A 22,471-nucleotide genomic window follows, 5' to 3' on the forward strand; every position below is an offset into this window, starting at 1 on the left:
GGCGGGGGGGCCGTAGGGCGGTGAGCCGGGGGGGGGGGCCGTAGGGCGGGGGGGCCGTAGGGCGGTGAGCCGGGGGGGGGGCCGTAGGGCGGTGAGCCCGGGGGGGGCCGTAGGGCGGGGGGGCCGTAGGGCGGTGAGCCGGCGGGGGGGCCGTAGGGCGTAGGGGCCGTAGGGCGGTGAGCCGGGGGGGGCCATAGGGGGGGGGGGGGGGGGGGGGGGGGGGGCCGTAGGGCGGTGAGCCGGGGGGGGCCATAGGGCGGGGGGGCCGTAGGGCGGTGAGCCCCGGGGGGGCCGTAGGACGGGGGGGGCCGTAGGGCGGTGAGCGACGCGGGGGGGCCGTAGGGCGGTGAGTGCAGGGGGGACTGTAGGGCGGGGGGGGCCGTAGGGCAGTGAGCCGGGGGGGGCCATAGGGCGGTGAGCCGGCGGGGGGGCCGTAGGGCGGGGGGGCCGTAGGGCGGTGAGTGCGGGGGGGACTGTAGGGCGGGGGGGTCGTCACGGTCTCCGCTCGTACCTGTCCCACGCTATGGTGACTGGTTTCCTTTTGCTGCAGATGGAAGAGGCAGGCCAGGTCTTCCTGCTGATGAAGAAAGACTATCGGATCTCCCGCAACGTGCGCCTCTCCTGGTTTCTGAGTCACCTGCGCCAAGTCATTTGTGCTGTGCCTGAGTGTGAGCTGGTGAGTATGCAGGCTCAGGATTGACGTAGGGGGCTTGTGCAGTGACCTGTGCCCCCGGGATTGGCAGGTTGGCCGTGGAGGAGAGAAGATGTAGGCATTTTTGGTCAACACTGCTCCTTGGGAGTCTAGAATCCCTGTGAAAGCCTCTCGCCTGGGTATTTGTTCTCTCCTCTTCCTGCTCGTCTGGACGCCTGGCTTTTCCTCACTTGCTGCTTTTCTCCTGCAGGTGAAGTCTGATAATGAACTGGATATTCTCAGCATCCTGCCAAATGGGTGGCAGCCACATGAGTCTGTCCGGCCCAGGCCCTACCTCTTAGTACCCTCCACGCAGGTCACCTTCCTGGCACGACAGTACCGCTTTGTGATTGAGCTTGATCTGAGCCCGTCCACAGGCATCGTGGTGAGCGTGCAAGGGGGACCTCGGGGCTCTCACACACAGAGCTCCTGCCGCCAGCTGTGTCCCATCTTGGTGCCAGGCGAGCTTGGCTCCCACTTCCCAGTAAAAGCTCCATGTGCCAGCAGCTGCCACTGGCTGGAATCCCACCCCTTGTGCAGGGTTGTCTGTGCTTGGGTTTTGCCTGGTGGGCACTGGCCCTCACGGGTTGGGGCTCTGCGGAATGTTTCCAGGAGGGCGCGTGGTGGAACGCTAGGTGCTAGGGACCCCCGTCAGTGACACTGGAAAACCAGTTACTGTTTCACCCTTCGTACTTCTGCAGGACGACTCCACGGGGGAGATAATTTTTGACGAGGTGTTCCATGCCCTTTCCCGGTGCCTCGTGGGATTGCTCAAACCCTTCCGAGTCCCTGGTTCAGAAATCACCTACCAGCCAGAGATCTTTGTCACCATCCAAGCATATTCTTCCATCATTGGTCTGCAGTCCCACCAGGTACAGTTCCGTCTCCTTCCTCTCCCCAGTCTTCGTGTGCCAGCTCTTCTTGTTGCCCAGGCTGCTGGGGACATGCAGACGGGAGTTGCGTGCACACTGCTGCTTATGGTGAAGTAGTCTTGGCCCCTCGGAAGCTGTGTTCTGGTGCAATGCTAGACCGTAAGGTCGCTACTCTGTTGTGTTTGTATAGGCCAAACCTCAGCCTCCGGCCCCGATGGGCAGTGCCAAGCAGAGACGGGGATCTGTGGGCAGGAGCCTGCAGTTTATTAAGGGAAATTCATCCCAGATATTCTTTGCCCCAGTGTAAGTTGAACTTTCCTTAGTAGCATTTTTTGAGTGGCTGCCTAGTGAGATTGGACTGTAGCTCAGGTGCTCCCTAACCCACACATGCAAGAGCAGTTCCTGAATGCCAGGTGGTAGGGCCAGAAGGCACCCAGGGAGCTAATTCCTTCCAGGCCAAACCTCAACCCTTAAACGTCAATGCACTGCCATGCCATTTGCAGATCATCAGGCTTCTCACCCTGCTGGCGTGCTGTGTCCCTTTGTGTGTTCGGGCTGTAGGCTGCTTGGGGCAGGCACTGCCTGTTACTCCTGGGGGAGTCCTGCGCCCTCTGGGGGGTGCAGAATTCCTGCCTTCTGCAGACTTCCTGGCTCCCATACAGGAAAAACGGGGAGCAAAGAGCTAGCTGTGTGGATGTGTGCTCCTTCCGCAGCAGCTTGGGTGTGTCTGCTGGGAGTAGCAGGCAGCAAAGACTAGGGATGTAAGTGACTAGCTGACTAGTAACTAGTTTACTCGATCGCCCCCGCCCCTTACTGCCTCTATCAGACAGAGGCAGGGAGCAGGAGCTGGTGCTGGGGGGAGCCAGCTTAAAAGCCAGTTCTGCCCCCCCTCCCCACAGAACCATCTCCGCGGGGGAGGCGTAACGGTGGGGACCAGGTGCACGCCAGGAATCGGCTGTCCTGGCTCATACCTGGCCCCCACACTGTGCTTCAGCCTTTTAAGTATATAAGGAGCTTTATGGCTGTTAATACATTTAAAAGGCAGAGCCCCGGCGGGTCAGCTCCCAGGGCGCTGCCGCTCTGCAGTCCCCCCGTATCCGAATGGACTAGTCAGGTAGCTGATTAAATGCCATTTAGCATCCCTAGCAGAGACCAGATGGCCACAAGGGAGGGGGCGAGGCTGGACATGCCTGAGCGCATCCATGGAGAGCTGCTCTGGGGGTGGGCCCGGGTGATGGGCACCGGCCTGCCTGCATGTGAGTGAGTGAGTGTCCCCCTCCTGTCGGGTGCTGCACCCTGGGCGTGGAGGCGCAGGGCTGGTGATGCCGGCTCTGTGGTCAGGCAGAGCAGAAATGGATCCGAGCGCACTGGAACGGAAGGGGCCTCGGAGGCCAGTCCCCCGCCCTCCAGGCAGCAGTTGGGTCTTGGTCCGTGAAGGCTCCTTTGCCCTGCCAGAGGGGTAGGAGTGGCTGTGACGGCTCTGCTAGGAAGGCCCTTGTGCTTTGTGGCTTTTTTCCCTTGACTTGGGGAATGTCTGAGCGCTTTCCAGTGCCGCTCGGCTTTACAGAGCGCCAAGATGGCGCCGCACCATTTCAGTGACAGTCCTGGAGCGCGGGGGTTTGGCTGCCCGGTGTTGGTAGCGGAACTGTCACGCTTAGGAAATGCTGAGTAGTGGCTGATTTTCACTGTCTGGCCGTCTCGATAAATCCCCCTCGTGTGATGAGGCTGCAGGATCCCCCCGCAGTAACCTTGAGCAATGGAGTCCCAGCCTAGGCACCGATTGGGCCAGGTGCTTGCGTCAGGCCGCATGTGCCTCCTTGGGAAATGCTCGACTGAAGCTAAAGGCAGGGAAGGGTTTGAGGAGCCCCGCACCCTCTCGTTCAGTGCTTTTCCCCTCCCGGCGGCCGGGGGCAGCGGGTGCCTGGTGCATGTCGTGATGTCTCCAGGATGGCGGCTGTCGGGAGGCCTTTCTTGTCATGACATAGTGACGTGCCATCTCCCGCAGTGCCTTAGGGTCCGGCCAGCACTGCCGAGGGGATGAATGTCTCTCCCGTGTGTCTGGCGCAGGTGCTGTTCCAAGGCTGTCGGCTGGAGGAGGGCAAGAGAGAGGCTTTCCTGCAGCAGCTTTACACACAGCTGTGTGCCTTTGAGAACAAGGTGGCGGAGACGCTTCAGCAGCAGTATGAGCCCAAGCCCCAGGTGAGGCAGAGGGGGTGAGGGATGGACGGCCTGGAGGACTGCTCCGGGATTCCTGCCCTTCCTCGGGGAGGGGCTAGTACTAAGAAGGGCTTGCAGGGTGAGCTTCAGCCGGAGCCGCCTTCGCTGCCGGGGAAATCGCTGCCTGGCTGCGGACCGAGGGGGGCTTCCGTAGTAGGTGAGACCCTGCGGGAAGAGTTCCCCCAGCCGGGGTTCCGGTGAAGCAGTTGGACTCAGGCCAGTGGCAGATCCCACCTGCACTCTCTGCTGCCAGGCGGTTCCTGTCTGTGCTGGCCTGCCCGGGCTCAGTGTTAGCACTGCCATGGGGCGGTGGCTGGCTCGGCTAGCCGCTGAGGAGAGCTGCGTGGCATGAGGCCAGGCTGTTCCTAGCGCCACTGTGGGCAGCGGGGTCTGGGGGGTTTAGCACAGGGTTAACAGGAAGTGCCAACAGTGGCTGTTGGGGGTCCAGCCCGAGGGGACGATGGATGAGAGGGAGGGATAAGACTGACCCTGTCGGGGGTGTGATGGGCTCCCCGGGTACAGCCTGGAACTTGGGTTCTGCTGTGCCCTCTGGACGCTCCAGCCTGGGCTGTGGCCATCAGCAAGCCCTTCCCGGCCCCATGAGCGCTCCGTACGGCCACACGTGGAGCCCCACACCCAGCTGGGCTGCACAATTGCTCCCAGAGCCACTCGCGAGTGACACCGAGGAAGGCACCAGCACATCTCCCAGGTCCCCAGCCTTGCACTTGACCCGGCCTGCCCCCCTAGGCATGCAGAGGACGCGCACCAGCCTCTGGCCGCACAACACACAGAGCGTTAGGCAAAGCACGAAGCGGCGGCGTCCTCTGCACGAGGAGGGGGACAGCGGGGGGGGGGAAGCTCTCCTCTGCACGAGGAGGGGGACAGCGGGGGGGGGGGAAGCTCTCCTCTGCACGAGGAGGGGGACAGTGGGGGGGAGTTCTCTGCACGAGGAGGAGGGGAGGGGCCCCGCGGGGCCGGCAGGGGGGAGGGGCCGGCGGAGGGGAGGGCCCCACGGGGCCGGCGGGGGGGGAGGGCCCCACGGGGCCGGCGGAGGGGAGGGCCCCGAGGGGCCGGCGGAGGGGAGGGCCCCGCGGGGCTGTCGAATCCAGCAGGGCGGGGGCCGCTGGGACTCCCCGGCACTGGAGAGGGGTGCAGCTGACACCGGCACGCTGCTTCCGTGTTGCAGGGAGACATCTCGCCCCTCGGCCAGGACAGTCCCTGTGCTGGCCAGGAGCCCTTGGGCAGGAAGTCGGCCGTCTCCATGGTCACCGCTGACGTCGGCCTGGTCAGCATGATCCGACAGGGGATCCTAGCCCTGCAGCTGCTGCCTTCCAACTCCAGTGCCGGTGAGTCCGGGCCCGGGCCTGCGGGCTCTGCCGTGGCAGCGTGGCGGGGGCGAGAGCTGGCGAAGGGGCGGAGCTCTGAGACGGAGCCGTGTTCCCGGCAGGTATCATCATCATCACGGACGGCGTGACCAGCGTTCCGGACGTGGCCGTGTGCGAGACGCTGCTCAACCAGCTGCGGAGCAGCACGGTGGCCTGCTCCTTCGTGCAGGTAGACCGGCCCCTCCCCCGTGCGCGGAGTGACATGTGCGGCTGTGCACCAAGCACAGGGAGCGCGCTGGTGGCAGGCCCAGGGGAGGGGGCAGGCGCTGCACCGTGTGCCGGGATGCCAGTCCCGGGAGCGGGAGGGGGAGGGGGAGGGCGCTGCACCGCGTCAGGGTGCCAGTCCCGGGAGCGGGAGGGGGAGGGCGCTGCACCGCGTCAGGGTGCCAGTCCTGGGAGCGGGAGGGGGAGGGCGCTGCACCGCATCAGGGTGCCAGTCCCGGGAGCGGGAGGGGGAGGGCGCTGCACCGCGTCAGGGTGCCAGTCCCGGGAGCGGGAGGGGGAGGGCGCTGCACCGCATCAGGGTGCCAGTCCCGGGAGGGGGAGGGCGCTGCACCGCGTCAGGGTGCCAGTCCCGGGAGGGGGAGGGCGCTGCACCGCGTCAGGGTGCCAGTCCCGGGAGGGGGAGGGCGCTGCACCGCGTCAGGGTGCCAGTCCCGGGAGCGGGAGGGGGAGGGCGCTGCACCGCGTCAGGGTGCCAGTCCCGGGAGCGGGAGGGGGAGGGCGCTGCACCGCGTCAGGGTGCCAGTCCCGGGAGGGGGAGGGCGCTGCACCGCGTCAGGGTGCCAGTCCCGGGAGCGGGAGGGGGAGGGCGCTGCACCGCGTCAGGGTGCCAGTCCCGGGAGCGGGAGGGGGAGGGCGCTGCACCGCGTCAGGGTGCCAGTCCCGGGAGCGGGAGGGGGAGGGCGCTGCACCGCATCAGGGTGCCAGTCCCGGGAGGGGGAGGGCGCTGCACCACGTCAGGGTGCCAGTCCCGGGAGCGGGAGGGGGAGGGCGCTGCACCGCGTCAGGGTGCCAGTCCCGGGAGCGGGAGGGGGAGGGCGCTGCACCGCGTCAGGGTGCCAGTCCCGGGAGCGGGAGGGGGAGGGCGCTGCACCGCGTCAGGGTGCCAGTCCCGGGAGCGGGAGGGGAGGGCGCTGCACCGCGTCAGGGTGCCAGTCCCGGGAGCGGGAGGGGAGGGCGCTGCACCGCGTCAGGGTGCCAGTCCCGGGAGCGGGAGGGGGAGGGCGCTGCACCACGTCAGGGTGCCAGTCCCGGGAGCGGGAGGGGAGGGCGCTGCACCGCGTCAGGGTGCCAGTCCCGGGAGCGGGAGGGGAGGGCGCTGCACCGCATCAGGGTGCCAGTCCCGGGAGCGGGAGGGGGAGGGCGCTGCACCGCGTCAGGGTGCCAGTCCCAAGCGGGGGCCTGTCTGCTCTGTCACCCGGGTTCCCGGTGCTGTGCTGTGTGATTCCCACATGGGGATGGGCTCAGACCCCTCGGCCCAGCCTGGGCAGGGAACAAGGGGAGAGACAAAGGGAGGGAGGCGGAGACCAGCACCTGGCGGGGGGGGGGGCAGGCCTGGGAGCTGGGCAGTTTCTGGCTGAGAAAACAGGAAGGGAACAGACTAAGCTGGGTATGGAGGGTTGGGGGCTGAGGCGTCCTGGCCCTGACTCCTGTAGCCCCATCCCGTCTGTGCTGGGCTGTGTCCGGGGGGAGCAACGAACCCCCCTGTCCTACTGGCTGGCGGAGCCTGTTCTGGCTGCTACGGGGCTGCAGGATCTGGGGAACCCCGACTTGCCATCACAAGGGGCACTGCACCCCGTGTCAGGATGCCCGTCCTGGGATGGGGGGGCGCACCACATGTCAGGATGCCAGCCCCGGGGGGGGGGGTTCTGCACCCCGTGTCAGGATGCCAGCCCCGGGGAGGGGGGGGGGTTCTGCACCCCGTGTCAGGATGCCAGCCCGGGGAGGGGGGGGGTTCTGCACCCCGTGTCAGGATGCCAGCCCCGGGGAGGGGGGGGGTGCACCGCATGTCAGGATGCCAGCCCCGGGGGGGTTCTGCACCCCGTGTCAGGATGCCAGTCCCGGGGGGTTCTGCACCCCGTGTCAGGATGCCAGTCCCGGGGGGGGGTGCACCGCATGTCAGGATGCCAGTCCCGGGGGGGTTCTGCACCCCGTGTCAGGATGCCAGTCCCGGGGGGGGGTGCACCGCATGTCAGGATGCCAGCCCCGGGGGGGGTTCTGCACCCCGTGTCAGGATGCCAGTCCCGGGGGGGGGTGCACCGCATGTCAGGATGCCAGCCCCAGGGGGGTTCTGCACCCCGTGTCAGGATGCCAGTCCCGGGGGGGTTCTGCACCCCGTGTCAAGATGCCAGTCCCGGGGGGGTTCTGCACCCCGTGTCAGGATGCCAGTCCCGGGGGGGTTCTGCACCCCGTGTCAGGATGCCAGTCCCGGGGGGGGTGCACCGCATGTCAGGATGCCAGCCCCGGGGGGTTCTGCACCCCGTGTCAGGATGCCAGCCCCGGGGGGGGGTGCACCGCATGTCAGGATGCCAGCCCCGGGGGGGTTCTGCACCCCGTGTCAGGATGCCAGTCCCGGGGGGGGTGCACCGCATGTCAGGATGCCAGCCCCGGGGGGGTTCTGCACCCCGTGTCAGGATGCCAGTCCCGGGGGGGGGTGCACCGCATGTCAGGATGCCAGCCCCAGGGGGGTTCTGCACCCCGTGTCAGGATGCCAGCCCCGGGGGGTTCTGCACCCCGTGTCAGGATGCCCGTCCCGGGGGGGTTCTGCACCGCATGTCAGGATGCCAGTCCCGGGGGGGGGGTGCACCGCATGTCAGGATGCCAGCCCCGGGGGGGTTCTGCACCCCGTGTCAGGATGCCAGCCCCGGGGGGGTTCTGCACCCCGTGTCAGGATGCCAGTCCCGGGGGGGTTCTGCACCCCGTGTCAGGATGCCAGTCCCGGGGGGGTTCTGCACCCCGTGTCAGGATGCCAGTCCCGGGGGCGTTCTGCACCCCGTGTCAGGATGCCCGTCCCGGGGGGTGGTGCACCCCGTGTCAGGATGCCCGTCCCGGGGGGGTTCTGCACCCCGTGTCAGGATGCCAGTCCCGGGGGGGTTCTGCACCCCGTGTCAGGATGCCAGTCCCGGGGGGGTTCTGCACCCCGTGTCAGGATGCCAGTCCCGGGGGGTTCTGCACCCCGTGTCAAGATGCCAGGCCCGGGGCGGGGGCAGAGGGTTGCTGGTCCACACTCCCTCCTGGGGGTTAACGGGTTTGAGGCGCACTCGCCCCAGCAGGATGGAGAGGAGCTGATCTGAGCTTGCCTCCTGTCCTGTCTCCCGCTCCTCCTTAGGTGGGTGGCGTCTACTCCTATGACTGCAGCTTTGGCCATGTCCCCAATGTGGAACTGATGAAGTTCATAGCCATGGCTACCTTTGGGGCGTACCTGTCCACGTGCCCGGAGCTGGATGCCTTGAGCCTGGAGCTGAACGTGTATCACAAGGCTTTCCTGCTGTACTCCTTCCTGCGCACTGGGGAGTCCCTGAACCCCGAGTATTACTGCGGTGAGCAGCGCGGGCGTGTCCTGGGCCTTCAGACGGGAGGCCTGGGATCCCTTGTGCGGTGGGGTGTGGGTACCCCAGTGGGTGGTTCTCTGAAAACATCCACTCCGTGTGCAGCAGCCGTCACACAGCAAGCCGAATGTCGGGAATCATTCAAAGAGGGTTGGTGAATAGGACAGAGAATAGGCCAATCCACAGGACGCCCACGTCTGAATACTGCCTACAGATGTGGGTGCCTCACAGCAAAAAAGGTTCAGAGAAGGGCAACAAAAATGATGAGGAGTTTGAAACGGGTCCCATATGAAGAGAGATTGAAAAGTGCTGGACTTTTCAGCTTGGAAAGAGGAGACTGAGGGGAGATAGGACAGAGGTCTGTAAAATCATGAGTGGTGCGGCCAAAGTGAAAAAGGAAAAGTTATTGACTTGTTCCCACCATATAAGAACGAGGGGTCACCAAACGAAATGAATAGGCAGCAGGTTTAAAACAAACCAGAGGAAGCTTTTCTTCTTGCAGCGCCCAGTCACCCTGTGGAACTCCTCGCCAGAGGATGTTGTGAAAGCCAGAACTTTAACAGGGTTCAAGAAAGAGCTAGATGGATCCATGGAGGTTGGGTCCATCGATGGCTGTTAGCCAGGCTGGGTAGGACTGGTGTCCCTGGCCTCTGTTTCTCTGGATGTGGGTGACGGGAGGGATCACGTGAGGGTTCCCTGTTCTGTTCCCTCCCTCTGGGGCCCCTGGCATTGGCCACTGTTGGCCGACAGGACGCTGGGCTGGATGGGCCTTTCCTGTGACCCAGTCTGGCTGCTCTGATGTCTCCTTCCTACCCTCTCCTGGCTGTGCCAGTGGCCGTGGGTGAGAGGAGGCAGAGCGGAGACCCCTTTTCAAGGCCCTCCTGGCTGGAAGTACCCGCCGCGGTGCCGTTCTCCAATAGCCCTGAGCTCGGGGCTGGAGTAGGGATGTGACTGGGTAGCTGGTTCCCTGGTGGCAGCCTGTGTGGGGCTGGAATTCCAGGCCTCGTCCGGGATGCGCTGGTTCCCTGCTGGGGGCCTGGGACTCGCGGGAGCGCTGCTGACCCAGCCACACTGGGTCTGTGCCTGGTGGGGGAGGTCTGGGTACACCCCTCCTGCCCCGAGGAAACGCTCGCCAACCTTAGGCTTGGAAAGTGCCTGCTGCCGCCGGGTTGGGTGGGGCCTGACGGGGCGGGGGACTCAAAGCTGCTGGCGTTTGCACCGGGCACGCAGGGCTGGGCGGGAGACTCCCTGGGGAGATGGATCCCACTGCCGCCGGGTTAGGTGGGGCCTGAGGGGGCGGGGGACTCAAAGCTGCTGGAGTTTGCACTGGACATGCAGGGCTGGGTGGGAGACTCCCTGGGGAGACGGATCCCACTGCCGCCGGGTTGGGTGGGGCCTGAGGGGGCGGGGGACTCAAAGCTGCTGGCGTTTGCACCGGACACGCAGGGCTGGGCGGGAGACTCCCTGGGGAGACGGATCCCACTGCCGCCGGGTTGGGTGGGGCCTGAGGGGGCGGGGGACTCAAAGCTGCTGGCGTTTGCACCGGGCACGCAGGGCTGGGCGGGAGACTCCCTGGGGAGACGGATCCCACTGCCGCCGGGTTAGGTGGGGCCTGAGGGGGTGGGGGACTCAAAGCTGCTGGAGTTTGCACTGGACATGCAGGGCTGGGTGGGAGACTCCCTGGGGAGACAGATCCCACTGCCGCCGGGTTGGGTGGGGCCTGAGGGGGTGGGGGACTCAAAGCTGCTGGCGTTTGCACCGGGCACGCAGGGCTGGGCGGGAGACTCCCTGGGGAGACGGATCCCACTGCCGCCGGGTTGGGTGGGGCCTGAGGGGGCGGGGGACTCAAAGCTGCTGGCGTTTGCACCGGGCACGCAGGGCTGGGCGGGAGACTCCCTGGGGAGACGGATCCCGCTGCCGCCGGGTTGGGTGGGGCCTGACGGGGCGGGGGACTCAAAGCTGCTGGCGTTTGCACTGGGCACGCAGGGCTGGGCGGGAGACTCCCTGGGGAGATGGATCCCACTGCCACCAGGTTGGGTGGGGCCTGAGGGGGTGGGGGACTCCCTGGGGAGACAGATCCCACTGCCACCAGGTTGGGTGGGGCCTGAGGGGGCGGGGGGACTCAAAGCTGCTGGCGTTTGCACCGGGCACGCAGGGCTGGGCGGGAGACTCCCTGGGGAGATGGATCCCACTGCCACCGGGTTGGGTGGGGCCTGACGGGGCGGGGGACTCAAAGCTCCTGGAGTTTGCACTGGACATGCAGGGCTGGGTGGGAGACTCCCTGGGGAGACAGATCCCACTGCCACCGGGTTGGGTGGGGCCTGAGGGGGCGGGGGACTCCCTGGGGAGACGGATCCCACTGCCACCAGGTTGGGTGGGGCCTGAGGGGGCGGGAGACTCCCTGGGGAGACAGATCCCACTGCCACCAGGTTGGGTGGGGCCTGAGGGGGCGGGGGACTCCCTGGGGAGACAGATCCCACTGCCACCAGGTTGGGTGGGGCCTGAGGGGGCGGGGGACTCCCTGGGGAGACGGATCCCACTGCCACCAGGTTGGGTGGGGCCTGAGGGGGCGGGGGACTCCCTGGGGAGACGGATCCCACTGCCGCCAGGTTGGGTGGGGCCTGAGGGGGCGGGGGACTCCCTGGGGAGACGGATCCCACTGCCACCACGTTGGGTGGGGCCTGAGGGGGTGGGGGACTCAAAGCTGCTGGCGTTTGCACCGGGCACGCAGGGCTGGGCGGGAGACTCCCTGGGGAGACGGATCCCACTGCCGCCGGGTTGGGTGGGGCCTGAGGGGGCGGGGGACTCCCTTGGGAGACGGATCCCACCTGAGGAGCTTGCAGAGCCGTAGTGCAGCTTCCCGCCGGGCTCAGCGTTCAGTGTTCAGTGGCGGTTCCTTGGCTAGTCGAATGGCCGATGGAATTTCCATCCCCGGCTCGACTGGTCGATAGGCACGTCCGCGTTCCTCCCGTGAGAGGTACGAGCGCCCCGCTGGGCCTCGTCGTTGCAAAGGAGGGATGGGGAACCCCGCCAGCTTCGCAATGCACAAGAGTCCCCTGCTGATCCCTGGCTGTGCCGCCCCTGAACCTGGCACCGCTGCTTTGAGGTACCCTCTTCCCCCTCTGCTGCCTCCATCTGGTAGAAGCAGCAGGTGGGGGGGAATCGAATAGTCGACTTGTCCGTAGCATCCCTAACCCTGCTGTGCTGCTCCTGACGTCATGCCTCATGCTCAGGCTGGGCCCTCCCCTGTCACAGACCCCCCTCTCCCCCCAAACGAGCCGCTGTTCCCTGGGACAGGCGTCCCGCCCCTGCCCTCCCCCGTCACAGACCCCCCCGCCTCCCGCCTGAACCAGGTGTCCCGCTGCTCCCGCTGCAGGCTGGGGCGTGGCAGAGCTGCCCTGGCGTGACCTGTGTCCTGCTGCTCTCCCCAGGGTCCCAGCACAGACTGTTCAACGAGCACCTGGTGTCGGCGAGCAGCAACCCGGCGCTGGCCATGAGGAGGAAGAAGCACGCGGAGAAGGAGGTGCACGCAGACCTCGTCAGCGTGGTCTCTGTCCGCCTGCGCGAGGGCTACAGCATCCGGGAGGTCAACAGCATCAAAGGTCCGGGGCTGCGCCCGGCGAGGGCTCTGGTCTCCGGAGGCCGGCTGGGAACCCACGGCCTTGGGGGAGCTTGTTCTGCCTGGCACATGGGGCACGGTGCTTGTGTGACTGCTGGGCACGGCCTGCCTGGCGGGGGGGAGCCCAGCAGTTGGCGGGCGGCGGGGGAGGGCATGCCCCGTTGGCAACCCCCGGTGCCAGAGCCCATGTGGGCACAAGGACGGAACCCGGGCTGCAGGGAACAGGCTGCCGGCAGTAGCGCTGCCTTTGCTCTGGGCCGCGCAGCAGTGAGGGCTGCCCCGTGGGCGCCTGGGTGGGGAGAGCCCCAGACAGCCAGCGAGAGTCTGGCCTGGCGAAGTGCAGAGCGGGGCCAGCGCGATGGCTCCCGAAGAGCGAGCGAGCGTCCCCGCGCAAAGCTGCGTGTCGGGAGTTGGCAGAGGCAGGGCGCTGCAGAGAGTGGGGTCTGCCGCGTGTCGGGAGTCGGCAGAGGGGGGGCGCTGCGGAGAGGGGTCTGCCGGGTGTCGGGAGTCGGCAGAGGCGGGGCGCTGCAGAGAGAGGGGTCTGCCGCGTGTCGGGAGTCGGCAGAGGCGGGGCGCTGCGGAGAGTGGGGTCTGCCGCGTGTCGGGAGTCGGCAGAGGGGGGGCGCTGCAGAGAGTGGGGTCTGCCGCGTGTCGGGAGTCGGCAGAGGCAGGGCGCTGCAGAGAGTGGGGTCTGCCGCGTGTCGGGAGTCGGCAGAGGCGGGGCGCTGCGGAGAGTGGGGTCTGCCGCGTGTCGGGAGTCGGCAGAGGCGGGGCGCTGCGGAGAGTGGGGTCTGCCGCGTGTCGGGAGTCGGCAGAGGCGGGGCGCTGCAGAGAGAGGGGTCTGCCGGGTGTCGGGAGTCGGCAGAGGCGGGGCGCTGCAGAGAGAGGGGTCTGCCGCGTGTCGGGAGTCGGCAGAGGCGGGGCGCTGCAGAGAGTGGGGTCTGCCGCGTGTCGGGAGTCGTCAGAGGCGGGGCGCTGCGGAGAGTGGGGTCTGCCGCGTGTCGGGAGTCGGCAGAGGCGGGGCGCTGCGGAGAGTGGGGTCTGCCGCGTGTCGGGAGTCGGCAGAGGGGGGGCGCTGCGGAGAGAGGGGTCTGCTGCGTGTCGGGAGTCGGCAGAGGCAGGGCGCTGCAGAGAGTGGGGTCTGCCGCGTGTCGGGAGTCGGCAGAGGCGGGGCGCTGCAGAGAGTGGGGTCTGCCGCGTGTCGGGAGTCGTCAGAGGCGGGGCGCTGCGGAGAGTGGGGTCTGCCGCGTGTCGGGAGTCGGCAGAGGCGGGGCGCTGCGGAGAGGGGGGTCTGCCGCGTGTCGGGAGTCGGCAGAGGCGGGGCGCTGCGGAGAGAGGGGTCTGCCGCGTGTCGGGAGTCGGCAGAGGGGGGGCGCTGCAGAGAGTGGGGTCTGCCGCGTGTCGGGAGTCGGCAGAGGCGGGGCGCTGCGGAGAGTGGGGTCTGCCGCGTGTCGGGAGTCGGCAGAGGCGGGGCGCTGCAGAGAGTGGGGTCTGCCGCGTGTCGGGAGTCGGCAGAGGCAGGGCGCTGCAGAGAGTGGGGTCTGCCGCGTGTCGGGAGTCGGCAGAGGCGGGGCGCTGCGGAGAGTGGGGTGTGCCGCGTGTCGGGAGTCGGCAGAGGCGGGGCGCTGCGGAGAGAGGGGTCTGCCGCGTGTCGGGAGTCGGCAGAGGCGGGGCGCTGCGGAGAGTGGGGTCTGCCGCGTGTCGGGAGTCGGCAGAGGCGGGGCGCTGCAGAGAGTGGGGTCTGCCGCGTGTCGGGAGTCGGCAGAGGCAGGGCGCTGCAGAGAGAGGGGTCTGCCGCGTGTCGGGAGTCGGCAGAGGCGGGGCGCTGCGGAGAGTGGGGTCTGCCGCGTGTCGGGAGTCGGCAGAGGCGGGGCGCTGCGGAGAGAGGGGTCTGCCGCGTGTCGGGAGTCGGCAGAGGGGGGGCGCTGCAGAGAGTGGGGTCTGCCGCGTGTCGGGAGTCGGCAGAGGCGGGGCGCTGCGGAGAGTGGGGTCTGCCGCGTGTCGGGAGTCGGCAGAGGCGGGGCGCTGCGGAGAGTGGGGTCTGCCGCGTGTCGGGAGTCGGCAGAGGCGGGGCGCTGCAGAGAGTGGGGTCTGCCGCGTGTCGGGAGTCGGCAGAGGCAGGGCGCTGCGGAGAGTGGGGTCTGCCGGGTGTCGGGAGTCGGCAGAGGCGGGGCGCTGCGGAGAGAGGGGTCTGCCGCGTGTCGGGAGTCGGCAGAGGCGGGGCGCTGCGGAGAGAGGGGTCTGCCGCGTGTCGGGAGTCGGCAGAGGGGGGGCGCTGCAGAGAGTGGGGTCTGCCGCGTGTCGGGAGTCGGCAGAGGCGGGGCGCTGCGGAGAGAGGGGTCTGCCGCGTGTCGGGAGTCGGCAGAGGCGGGGCGCTGCGGAGAGAGGGGTCTGCCGCGTGTCGGGAGTCGGCAGAGGCGGGGCGCTGCGGAGAGTGGGGTCTGCCGCGTGTCGGGAGTCGGCAGAGGCGGGGCGCTGCGGAGAGTGGGGTCTGCCGCGTGTCGGGAGTCGGCAGAGGCGGGGCGCTGCAGAGAGTGGGGTCTGCCGCGTGTCGGGAGTCGGCAGAGGCGGGGCGCTGCGGAGAGTGGGGTCTGCCGGGTGTCGGGAGTCGGCAGAGGCGGGGCGCTGCGGAGAGTGGGGTGTGCCGCGTGTCGGGAGTCGGCAGAGGCGGGGCGCTGCGGAGAGTGGGGTCTGCCGCGTGTCGGGAGTCGGCAGAGGCGGGGCGCTGCGGAGAGTGGGGTCTGCCGGGTGTCGGGAGTCGGCAGAGGCGGGGCGCTGCAGAGAGTGGGGTCTGCCGCGTGTCGGGAGTCGGCAGAGGCGGGGCGCTGCGGAGAGTGGGGTCTGCCGCGTGTCGGGAGTCGGCAGAGGCGGGGCGCTGCGGAGAGTGGGGTCTGCCGCGTGTCGGGAGTCGGCAGAGGCAGGGCGCTGCGGAGAGTGGGGTCTGCCGCGTGTCGGGAGTCGGCAGAGGCGGGGCGCTGCAGAGAGTGGGGTCTGCCGCGTGTCGGGAGTCGGCAGAGGCGGGGCGCTGCGGAGAGTGGGGTCTGCCGGGTGTCGGGAGTCGGCAGAGGCGGGGCGCTGCGGAGAGTGGGGTGTGCCGCGTGTCGGGAGTCGGCAGAGGCGGGGCGCTGCGGAGAGTGGGGTCTGCCGCGTGTCGGGAGTCGGCAGAGGCGGGGCGCTGCGGAGAGTGGGGTCTGCCGGGTGTCGGGAGTCGGCAGAGGCGGGGCGCTGCGGAGAGTGGGGTCTGCCGGGTGTCGGGAGTCGGCAGAGGGGGGGCGCTGCGGAGAGTGGGGTCTGCCGCGTGTCGGGAGTCGGCAGAGGCGGGGCGCTGCGGAGAGTGGGGTCTGCCGGGTGTCGGGAGTCGGCAGAGGCGGGGCGCTGCGGAGAGTGGGGTGTGCCGCGTGTCGGGAGTCGGCAGAGGCGGGGCGCTGCGGAGAGTGGGGTCTGCCGCGTGTCGGGAGTCGGCAGAGGCGGGGCGCTGCGGAGAGTGGGGTCTGCCGCGTGTCGGGAGTCGGCAGAGGCGGGGCGCTGCGGAGAGTGGGGTCTGCCGCGTGTCGGGAGTCGGCAGAGGCGGGGCGCTGCGGAGAGTGGGGTCTGCCGGGTGTCGGGAGTCGGCAGAGGGGGGGCGCTGCGGAGAGTGGGGTCTGCCGCGTGTCGGGAGTCGGCAGAGGCGGGGCGCTGCGGAGAGTGGGGTCTGCCGGGTGTCGGGAGTCGGCAGAGGCGGGGCGCTGCGGAGAGTGGGGTGTGCCGCGTGTCGGGAGTCGGCAGAGGCGGGGCGCTGCGGAGAGTGGGGTCTGCCGCGTGTCGGGAGTCGGCAGAGGCGGGGCGCTGCGGAGAGTGGGGTCTGCCGCGTGTCGGGAGTCGGCAGAGGCGGGGCGCTGCAGAGAGTGGGGTCTGCCGCGTGTCGGGAGTCGGCAGAGGCGGGGCGCTGCGGAGAGAGGGGTCTGCCGCGTGTCGGGAGTCGGCAGAGGCGGGGCGCTGCGGAGAGAGGGGTCTGCCGCGTGTCGGGAGTCGGCAGAGGCGGGGCGCTGCAGAGAGAGGGGTCTGCCGCGTGTCGGGAGTCGGCAGAGGCGGGGCGCTGCGGAGAGTGGGGTCTGCCGCGTGTCGGGAGTCGGCAGAGGGGGGGCGCTGCGGAGAGTGGGGTCTGCCGCGTGTCGGGAGTCGGCAGAGGCGGGGCGCTGCGGAGAGTGGGGTCTGCCGCATGTCGGGAGTCGGCAGAGGCGGGGCGCTGCAGAGAGTGGGGTCTGCCGCGTGTCGGGAGTCGGCAGAGGCGGGGCGCTGCGGAGAGTGGGGTCTGCCGCGTGTCGGGAGTCGGCAGAGGCGGGGCGCTGCAGAGAGAGGGGTCTGCCGCGTGTCGGGAGTCGGCACAGGGGGGGCGCTGCAGAGAGTGGGGTCTGCCGCGTGTCGGGAGTCGGCACAGGGGGGGCGCTGCAGAGAGTGGGGTCTGCCGCGTGTCGGGAGTCGGCAGAGGCGGGGCGCTGCGGAGAGTGGGGTCTGCCGCGTGTCGGGAGTCGGCAGAGGGGGGGCGCTGCGGAGAGTGGGGTCTGCCGCGTGTCGGGAGTCGGCAGAGGCGGGGCGCTGCGGAGAGTGGGGTCTGCCGCATGTCGGGAGTCGGCAGAGGCGGGGCGCTGCAGAGAGTGGGGTCTGCCGCGTGTCGGGAGTCGGCAGAGGCGGAGCGCTGCGGAGAGTGGGGTCTGCCGCGTGTCGGGAGTCGGCAGAGGCGGGGCGCTGCAGAGAGAGGGGTCTGCCGCGTGTCGGGAGTCGGCAGAGGGGGGGCGCTGCGGAGAGTGGGGTCTGCCGCGTGTCGGGAGTCGGCAGAGGCAGGGCGCTGCAGAGAGTGGGGTCTGCCGCGTGTCGGGAGTCGGCAGAGGCGGGGCGCTGCGGAGAGAGGGGTCTGCCGCGTGTCGGGAGTCGGCAGAGGCGGGGCGCTGCGGAGAGAGGGGTCTGCCGCGTGTCGGGAGTCGGCAGAGGCGGGGCGCTGCGGAGAGAGGGGTCTGCCGCGTGTCGGGAGTCGGCAGAGGCGGGGCGCTGCAGAGAGAGGGGTCTGCCGCGTGTCGGGAGTCGGCAGAGGCGGGGCGCTGCGGAGAGTGGGGTCTGCCGCGTGTCGGGAGTCGGCAGAGGCGGGGCGCTGCGGAGAGTGGGGTCTGCCGCGTGTCGGGAGTCGGCAGAGGCGGAGCGCTGCGGAGAGTGGGGTCTGCCGCGTGTCGGGAGTCGGCAGAGGCGGGGCGCTGCAGAGAGAGGGGTCTGCCGCGTGTCGGGAGTCGGCAGAGGCGGGGCGCTGCAGAGAGTGGGGTCTGCCGCGTGTCGGGAGTCGGCAGAGGCGGGGCGCTGCGGAGAGAGGGGTCTGCCGCGTGTCGGGAGTCGGCAGAGGCGGGGCGCTGCGGAGAGAGGGGTCTGCCGCGTGTCGGGAGTCGGCAGAGGCGGGGCGCTGCGGAGAGAGGGGTCTGCCGCGTGTCGGGAGTCGGCAGAGGCGGGGCGCTGCAGAGAGAGGGGTCTGCCGCGTGTCGGGAGTCGGCAGAGGCGGGGCGCTGCGGAGAGTGGGGTCTGCCGGGTGTCGGGAGTCGGCAGAGGCGGGGCGCTGCGGAGAGTGGGGTCTGCCGCGTGTCGGGAGTCGGCAGAGGCGGGGCGCTGCGGAGAGTGGGGTCTGCCGGGTGTCGGGAGTCGGCAGAGGCGGGGCGCTGCAGAGAGTGGGGTCTGCCGCGTGTCGGGAGTCGGCAGAGGGGGGGCGCTGCGGAGAGTGGGGTCTGCCGCGTGTCGGGAGTCGGCAGAGGCGGGGCGCTGCAGAGAGTGGGGTCTGCCGCGTGTCGGGAGTCGGCAGAGGCGGGGCGCTGCGGAGAGAGGGGTCTGCCGCGTGTCGGGAGTCGGCAGAGGCGGGGCGCTGCGGAGAGAGGGGTCTGCCGCGTGTCGGGAGTCGGCAGAGGCGGGGCGCTGCGGAGAGAGGGGTCTGCCGCGTGTCGGGAGTCGGCAGAGGCGGGGCGCTGCGGAGAGAGGGGTCTGCCGCGTGTCGGGAGTCGGCAGAGGCGGGGCGCTGCGGAGAGTGGGGTCTGCCGCGTGTCGGGAGTCGGCAGAGGCGGGGCGCTGCGGAGAGTGGGGTCTGCCGCGTGTCGGGAGTCGGCAGAGGCGGGGCGCTGCAGAGAGTGGGGTCTGCCGCGTGTCGGGAGTCGGCAGAGGCAGGGCGCTGCGGAGAGTGGGGTCTGCCGCGTGTCGGGAGTCGGCAGAGGCGGGGCGCTGCAGAGAGAGGGGTCTGCCGCGTGTCGGGAGTCGGCAGAGGCGGGGCGCTGCAGAGAGAGGGGTCTGTCGCGTGTCGGGAGTCGGCAGAGGGGGGGCGCTGCAGAGAGTGGGGTCTGCCGCGTGTCGGGAGTCGGCAGAGGCGGGGCGCTGCGGAGAGAGGGGTCTGCCGCGTGTCGGGAGTCGGCAGAGGCGGGGCGCTGCGGAGAGAGGGGTCTGCCGCGTGTCGGGAGTCGGCAGAGGCGGGGCGCTGCGGAGAGAGGGGTCTGCCGCGTGTCGGGAGTCGGCAGAGGGGGGGCGCTGCGGAGAGTGGGGTCTGCCGCGTGTCGGGAGTCGGCAGAGGCGGGGCGCTGCGGAGAGGGCTCTGCCGCGTGTCGGGAGTCGGCAGAGGCGGGGCGCTGCGGAGAGTGGGGTCTGCCGCGTGTCGGGAGTCGGCAGAGGCGGGGCGCTGCGGAGAGAGGGGTCTGCCGCGTGTCGGGAGTCGGCAGAGGCGGGGCGCTGCGGAGAGAGGGGTCTGCCGCGTGTCGGGAGTCGGCAGAGGGGGGGCGCTGCAGAGAGTGGGGTCTGCCGCGTGTCGGGAGTCGGCAGAGGCGGGGCGCTGCGGAGAGTGGGGTCTGCCGCGTGTCGGGAGTCGGCAGAGGCGGGGCGCTGCGGAGAGTGGGGTCTGCCGCGTGTCGGGAGTCGGCAGAGGCGGGGCGCTGCAGAGAGTGGGGTCTGCCGCGTGTCGGGAGTCGGCAGAGGCAGGGCGCTGCGGAGAGTGGGGTCTGCCGCGTGTCGGGAGTCGGCAGAGGCGGGGCGCTGCAGAGAGAGGGGTCTGCCGCGTGTCGGGAGTCGGCAGAGGCGGGGCGCTGCAGAGAGAGGGGTCTGTCGCGTGTCGGGAGTCGGCAGAGGGGGGGCGCTGCAGAGAGTGGGGTCTGCCGCGTGTCGGGAGTCGGCAGAGGCGGGGCGCTGCGGAGAGAGGGGTCTGCCGCGTGTCGGGAGTCGGCAGAGGCGGGGCGCTGCGGAGAGAGGGGTCTGCCGCGTGTCGGGAGTCGGCAGAGGCGGGGCGCTGCGGAGAGAGGGGTCTGCCGCGTGTCGGGAGTCGGCAGAGGGGGGGCGCTGCGGAGAGTGGGGTCTGCCGCGTGTCGGGAGTCGGCAGAGGCGGGGCGCTGCGGAGAGGGCTCTGCCGCGTGTCGGGAGTCGGCAGAGGCGGGGCGCTGCGGAGAGTGGGGTCTGCCGCGTGTCGGGAGTCGGCAGAGGCGGGGCGCTGCGGAGAGAGGGGTCTGCCGCGTGTCGGGAGTCGGCAGAGGCGGGGCGCTGCGGAGAGAGGGGTCTGCCGCGTGTCGGGAGTCGGCAGAGGGGGGGCGCTGCAGAGAGTGGGGTCTGCCGCGTGTCGGGAGTCGGCAGAGGCGGGGCGCTGCGGAGAGTGGGGTCTGCCGCGTGTCGGGAGTCGGCAGAGGCGGGGCGCTGCGGAGAGTGGGGTCTGCCGCGTGTCGGGAGTCGGCAGAGGCGGGGCGCTGCAGAGAGTGGGGTCTGCCGCGTGTCGGGAGTCGGCAGAGGCAGGGCGCTGCGGAGAGTGGGGTCTGCCGCGTGTCGGGAGTCGGCAGAGGCGGGGCGCTGCAGAGAGAGGGGTCTGCCGCGTGTCGGGAGTCGGCAGAGGCGGGGCGCTGCAGAGAGAGGGGTCTGTCGCGTGTCGGGAGTCGGCAGAGGGGGGGCGCTGCAGAGAGTGGGGTCTGCCGCGTGTCGGGAGTCGGCAGAGGCGGGGCGCTGCGGAGAGAGGGGTCTGCCGCGTGTCGGGAGTCGGCAGAGGCGGGGCGCTGCGGAGAGAGGGGTCTGCCGCGTGTCGGGAGTCGGCAGAGGCGGGGCGCTGCAGAGAGTGGGGTCTGCCGCGTGTCGGGAGTCGGCAGAGGCGGGGCGCTGCAGAGAGTGGGGTCTGCCGCGTGTCGGGAGTCGGCAGAGGCGGGGCGCTGCAGAGAGTGGGGTCTGCCGCGTGTCGGGAGTCGGCAGAGGCGGGGCGCTGCGGAGAGTGGGGTCTGCCGGGTGTCGGGAGTCGGCAGAGGCGGGGCGCTGCGGAGAGTGGGGTGTGCCGCGTGTCGGGAGTCGGCAGAGGCGGGGCGCTGCGGAGAGTGGGGTCTGCCGCGTGTCGGGAGTCGGCAGAGGCGGGGCGCTGCGGAGAGTGGGGTCTGCCGGGTGTCGGGAGTCGGCAGAGGCGGGGCGCTGCAGAGAGTGGGGTCTGCCGCGTGTCGGGAGTCGGCAGAGGCGGGGCGCTGCGGAGAGTGGGGTGTGCCGCGTGTCGGGAGTCGGCAGAGGCGGGGCGCTGCGGAGAGTGGGGTCTGCCGCGTGTCGGGAGTCGGCAGAGGCGGGGCGCTGCAGAGAGTGGGGTGTGCCGCGTGTCGGGAGTCGGCAGAGGCGGGGCGCTGCGGAGAGAGGGGTCTGCCGCGTGTCGGGAGTCGGCAGAGGCGGGGCGCTGCGGAGAGTGGGGTCTGCCGCGTGTCGGGAGTCGGCAGAGGCGGGGCGCTGCAGAGAGTGGGGTGTGCCGCGTGTCGGGAGTCGGCAGAGGCGGGGCGCTGCGGAGAGAGGGGTCTGCCGCGTGTCGGGAGTCGGCAGAGGCGGGGCGCTGCGGAGAGAGGGGTCTGCCGCGTGTCGGGAGTCGGCAGAGGGGGGGCGCTGCAGAGAGTGGGGTCTGCCGCGTGTCGGGAGTCGGCAGAGGCGGGGCGCTGCGGAGAGTGGGGTCTGCCGCGTGTCGGGAGTCGGCAGAGGCGGGGCGCTGCGGAGAGTGGGGTCTGCCGCGTGTCGGGAGTCGGCAGAGGCGGGGCGCTGCAGAGAGTGGGGTCTGCCGCGTGTCGGGAGTCGGCAGAGGCAGGGCGCTGCGGAGAGTGGGGTCTGCCGGGTGTCGGGAGTCGGCAGAGGCGGGGCGCTGCGGAGAGAGGGGTCTGTCGCGTGTCGGGAGTCGGCAGAGGCGGGGCGCTGCAGAGAGTGGGGTCTGCCGCGTGTCGGGAGTCGGCAGAGGCGGGGCGCTGCGGAGAGAGGGGTCTGCCGCGTGTCGGGAGTCGGCAGAGGCGGGGCGCTGCGGAGAGAGGGGTCTGCCGCGTGTCGGGAGTCGGCAGAGGCGGGGCGCTGCAGAGAGTGGGGTCTGCCGCGTGTCGGGAGTCGGCAGAGGCGGGGCGCTGCAGAGAGTGGGGTCTGCCGCGTGTCGGGAGTCGGCAGAGGCGGGGCGCTGCAGAGAGTGGGGTCTGCCGCGTGTCGGGAGTCGGCAGAGGCGGGGCGCTGCGGAGAGTGGGGTCTGCCGGGTGTCGGGAGTCGGCAGAGGCGGGGCGCTGCGGAGAGTGGGGTGTGCCGCGTGTCGGGAGTCGGCAGAGGCGGGGCGCTGCGGAGAGTGGGGTCTGCCGCGTGTCGGGAGTCGGCAGAGGCGGGGCGCTGCGGAGAGTGGGGTCTGCCGGGTGTCGGGAGTCGGCAGAGGCGGGGCGCTGCAGAGAGTGGGGTCTGCCGCGTGTCGGGAGTCGGCAGAGGCGGGGCGCTGCGGAGAGGGGGGTCTGCCGCGTGTCGGGAGTCGGCAGAGGCGGGGCGCTGCGGAGAGTGGGGTCTGCCGCGTGTCGGGAGTCGGCAGAGGCGGGGCGCTGCGGAGAGTGGGGTCTGCCGCGTGTCGGGAGTCGGCAGAGGCGGGGCGCTGCGGAGAGTGGGGTCTGCCGCGTGTCGGGAGTCGGCAGAGGCGGGGCGCTGCGGAGAGTGGGGTCTGCCGGGTGTCGGGAGTCGGCAGAGGCGGGGCGCTGCGGAGAGTGGGGTGTGCCGCGTGTCGGGAGTCGGCAGAGGCGGGGCGCTGCGGAGAGTGGGGTCTGCCGCGTGTCGGGAGTCGGCAGAGGCGGGGCGCTGCGGAGAGTGGGGTCTGCCGGGTGTCGGGAGTCGGCAGAGGCGGGGCGCTGCGGAGAGTGGGG

At 70.4% G+C, this 22,471-nt stretch overlaps 1 protein-coding gene across 1 annotated transcript in view; it reads left to right on the plus strand.

Moving 5' to 3' along the window:
* Positions 1–22,471, plus strand: part of SZT2 (SZT2 subunit of KICSTOR complex) — a 183,277-nt gene that overhangs the window by 956 nt on the left and 159,850 nt on the right. The window contains 8 exon segments of the mRNA XM_089780666.1: positions 551–676; positions 903–1,076; positions 1,393–1,563; positions 3,631–3,762; positions 4,967–5,126; positions 5,228–5,334; positions 8,497–8,707; positions 12,148–12,318. Coding sequence (XP_089636792.1) covers positions 551–676; positions 903–1,076; positions 1,393–1,563; positions 3,631–3,762; positions 4,967–5,126; positions 5,228–5,334; positions 8,497–8,707; positions 12,148–12,318 — 1,252 coding nt within the window.

Source organism: Pelodiscus sinensis, chromosome 9, assembly GCF_052426305.1.
Source record: "Pelodiscus sinensis isolate ZL-2025 chromosome 9, ASM5242630v1, whole genome shotgun sequence".
Lineage (NCBI taxonomy): Eukaryota > Metazoa > Chordata > Testudines > Trionychidae > Pelodiscus > Pelodiscus sinensis.